Source organism: Tribolium madens, unplaced genomic scaffold, assembly GCF_015345945.1.
Source record: "Tribolium madens isolate multiple individuals breed KSU strain unplaced genomic scaffold, Tmad_KSU_1.1 Scaffold_27;HRSCAF=125, whole genome shotgun sequence".
Taxonomy (NCBI): domain Eukaryota; kingdom Metazoa; phylum Arthropoda; class Insecta; order Coleoptera; family Tenebrionidae; genus Tribolium; species Tribolium madens.
Window position 1 is genome coordinate 1 of NW_025400992.1, and position 4536 is coordinate 4536.

At 33.1% G+C, this 4536-nt stretch overlaps 1 protein-coding gene across 1 annotated transcript; it reads left to right on the top strand.

The window, feature by feature from the left end:
• Positions 1–1270: 1270 nt before the first annotated feature.
• LOC123006051 lies at positions 1271–4416 on the top strand. The gene has a single exon (XM_044400197.1). It carries the CDS (start codon positions 1410–1412, stop codon positions 2319–2321), a length of 912 nt encoding a protein of 303 aa, XP_044256132.1. The 5' UTR covers positions 1271–1409; the 3' UTR covers positions 2322–4416.
• Positions 4417–4536: the final 120 nt, after the last annotated feature.

A 4536-nucleotide genomic window follows, 5' to 3' on the forward strand; every position in this document is an offset into this window, starting at 1 on the left:
AGCAGGTAATCTCCGGGAATCCCCTACCACAAATTTTACCCTGATGTCATGACTATTTTTAAATAATGATGTCATGAATATTTTTAGATTGATGAGTCAGCATTCGATGAGACATATTTATTTTTAGATTGATGAGTCACAACTATTTTTAGATTGTGACTCATTACGTAAGTTCCTAACACCTCAGACCCCTTAGATCTCCTAAAGGCACCTTTATAAAGCTGKGAACTCAGCTATGGGAATTATTCATTCTTCTTTCAGTTTAGTGGTTGTGTGAATATAGTTTATGTGGAAAAATGAATGATGTTAAAGAATTTCAAAACAACAGTGCAACCACAACAGCAGAAAGAAATAGGAGAGACATTAGATTCAAAATCCAACGTCACAATAATAATCATATTCAAATAAATCAAAACAGTGCAACAACGGTTGGAAGAAATAAGCGTGATAAACGTTTCAAAGTTCATCAACAAAAACAAATGGAGAATTTGAAGGATCGAGTAAAATTGCATTTGCTGAATTTGAAGCGATTGAAAGAAGATTTGGAGATATATAAAGTTTTAATAGATTTTAAAAAGGTGACAATTAAGTAAACATTACTTTGTATATTGTGCTGCATACTGTTAGTATCCATCAGCAGACAAGAAATAAACGCGGAGGTGGTGTACGCCCACGCTCGTATGATTGTGTGTTTAATTGAAACCTAACTCTCCTTCCGTTCCTTGCGATAACAAACCGTAACCGCGGGCTTTTGTTCGTTTATCACGTTTAAATAAATGCGTCTTCGCGCAGTAGAGTTGGATGCGCGAAAGACTTATATATATATATATATATATAGCGAACAAAATCTTACTAAAAATGGTGTGCTCTTAGAAGATCTTTTTTAGGCTTCATTTAGATCTACTACACTTTTCTAACTTAAATGAACATTAAAAAAAGTCTTTTTTCCTACATTTCATCAACATAACCTGACCTAGCCTGACCTGTCTCAACCTACCCTAACCTACCCTAACCTGAGCTGACCTGACCTACCTCAACCTAACCCGATTTGGTTAATCAGAACCTAAAATGAAAAATTCAAAATGTGTAAGATTTAATGAAGATGTTACTCTTCATGTTCTGAATGATKCTGATGAAGATAGGAAAGGTTATTGGATAAGCGATAGAATGTGGTTTCAGAAACGAATTCGTGATGTAGAAATGATTCTTAAACCATTTCTTGAATTGAAAATTAACAACATGGAAAGAAAACAACAGAAGGGAATAAAAGAGGAAGGTGGTATAAGTATAAATACTCCTACTTCAAACGGTTGAGTTAGTAGTAGTTAAATTTTCTCCAATCTCTCAACATTGTTGTAGGTTATTAGAAATATTACGCATTCGTGGAAAGCAAAAAAAAAAAAGTATAAATGTTTGAAAAAGAATCAAAACTTATCAGTCATAATAGAGCTTTGAAAAGAAAGAAACGGTATCAAAGTGTGGCTGTTGGTTCAGGAATTGTAAATTCTATTATTAATAAATTACCATTTGAATTRCACATTCCTGGATATCAGTTTTGTGGTCCAGGAACCAAACTTCAAAAACGACTAGAGCGAGGAGATCGTGGTATTAACAAATTAGATGAAGCTTGCAGAGAACACGATATTGCTTATAACGAGCATCAAGATTTAGAAAACAGACAYAAAKCTGACCGCATTCTACTCGAGCGAGCGAAAGAAAGAAGACGTGCTGCTGACGCTTCTTTTGGTGAGAAAGCTGCTGCTTTAGGTGTTTCAACAGCAATGAGTGCCAAATTGAAACTTGGAATGGGATGTTCTAATAATAAAATGAATGAAATACAAAAACGCAGACGACGAAGATCACGAATTGGTAAAGTGAAAAAATCAGGAAAAGGACTAATTAAATTTAGTGATTTAATAAGCAAAGCGAAAAACACTTTAAATAGTGGAAAATTTGATAATATGAACAGTGCTATAGGTGCAGCAATAAAAGCTGTAAAACAACTTCGAGGCAAAAAAAAAGTACATCCAAAGAGAGTGATCCCGGTACCGAGGACTGGTGGTGCACTGCCTCTTTTACCAATTTTTGCTGCTTTGGGGGCTCTAGGTTCTTTGGGTGGTGGTGCCGCAGCCGTTGCCAGGGCCGTCAACCAAGCGAAGGTTGCTAATGAGCAACTTAAAGAAAGTAAACGTCACAATCAGGCAATGGAAGCTGTTGCCATAGGAAAGAACAAAGATGGAAATGGACTTTATTTGAAACCATATAAAACAGGTCTCGGTCTTTTTTTAGATCATTCGAAATTTCCAAAAAAATATCGATAAAGCTTCCCAAACGTCCTCTTACTGATATAGATCTATGTAAGTATTGTAAAATGTTAAAAATTCGAAATTTTAGAGGTATTTTTATGAGAGATTTGTTACCTAAAGGTGTACGAATCAATGAATGTGGAATACTAAATTTAGATGATGATAGTGGTAGTGGTACACATTGGACAGCTTACGTAAAACGTGGACGTGAAGCTATCTATTTTGATAGTTATGGTAATCTTCAACCACCTAAAGAACTAGTTAAATATTTAGAAAGCAATGGATCATGTAAAATCCTATACAATCATGAGCAAATTCAAAAATATGGTACGGTTAATTGTGGACATTTATGCCTTCAATTCTTGTACAATAACAACAACTACAAATGCAAATAAAAGAAGAGAGATTCTCGTATTACATTCGTTCTCGTATTGCTCTGCAAGATGAAACGTCGTAATCACAACTTGCTATATAATCTAAAACCTTGCAGCGCTCACAACRACCTTTCAAAAAATGTGCATATCAATGTAACAAACAGTCGGTTGTAAAAGGAGTATTTAAAGACGTAAAATTATCAGAGGCATTCAGTGATAGTATTCATTTCCTTGTGGTAAGCAAGGTTGTTTAATACGTGTTACCTCTACTAACCTATATACCAGTGAGATAAAATGTCAATGACATTTACTTTAACTGGCAACAGTTCAGTTTTGATGTCTGAGTATAGTCCATCAATAACGTTAGAAAATGATAGCAGTTATGTGATTGGATTAACTAACCTAGAAACTTATAATTCATTTCCGAATATTGATTACACAAATAATAAGTTCTTTTATATAAGTGAAGATAATGAAGAGGTATGTATAGAAATACCTGAAGGATCTTATGAAATTGCTGATATTAATACATATCTTAATAAAGAAATTGTTAAAAAATATTATCATATCCAACAACAAGATGAAGAAAAGAAGAGTATGAATCATGTTAATCCTATAATACTTGTTWKTAAAGATACTACTGAACTAGTTGATGATGCAAATAATAACAATATTCATGAAGGGAGGGCACCTATTTTATCAATAAAATCAAACCCAAATACGTTAAAAGTAGAAATTAAATCAACCATAACAATTGATTTCACTAAAGAAAATACCATAGCTAGTATATTAGGCTTTACATCAATTATGTTAAAACCTAATATAAAACATATTTCTCCTTTACCTGCTAAAATTCATAAAGTAAACGCTTTATGTGTACATTGCAATCTAGTATCATCTTCATATAGAAATGGAAAAGCAGTACATGTTTTACATGAGTTTTTCCCAACTGTACCTCCCGGATATCGAATTGTAGAAGCGCCAACTAATGTTATCTATTTACCAATTAATCGAAATGAAATTCCTTTATTGGTTCTTAAAATAACTGATCAAGATGGAAATGTAGTCAATTTTCGTGGTGAAGCCATCACGGTAAGGTTGCATCTTAAAAAGCTCCTCTCATCATAAAACAAAAAATATGGGATTAGTTTTTGMTTCTTACCGTAAACGATTTAATATCAATCAAAATTATATAAATACGTCAACAAACATTAAACCAATTAGTCGACATCGTAGACTAAAACGATTAACATCGAAAAACAGGAACTTTCTTAAATCTCTCGGTTTAACTGTATTAGTGTAAACTACTCGTAAGTGTGTGTGCGTGTATTTAAAAAAGTATCCATAATGAACTTTGAAATATTAAATGTAAATGAAAAAGCTGTTTTTGATACATCAATAAGTTATGCTGAAAAACGTACGCATCAACCATACGCGTCCACTTCTTTCAATTTGAATGATGAAATACGATTACCAATTGAACATCAAGATGTGTATACTCTTCCTTGGTTGAGTTCATTGTATATTGAAGGAAAAGTAATCGCAACAAATGATAAACATGAAACCATATTTTCACCAAACGTCAGATTTGCTAATAATGGTATAATGTTAATGTTTGATGAAGTAAGATATGAGATTGCTGGTAATGTCGTTGATAGAGTACGAAATCCTGGCTTAGCTTCAATTATGAAAGGTTATGCAACGTACAATGCTAATGAAAGTGTTGCACTTCAAAATGCTGGATRGTTTCCCAAATCTTCATCAACAATTATTGATCAAGATTCTGGTTACTTTAATGTAGTTATTCCATTGAGACTAATATTGGGTTTGTGTGAAGATTTTCGGAAAATAATATT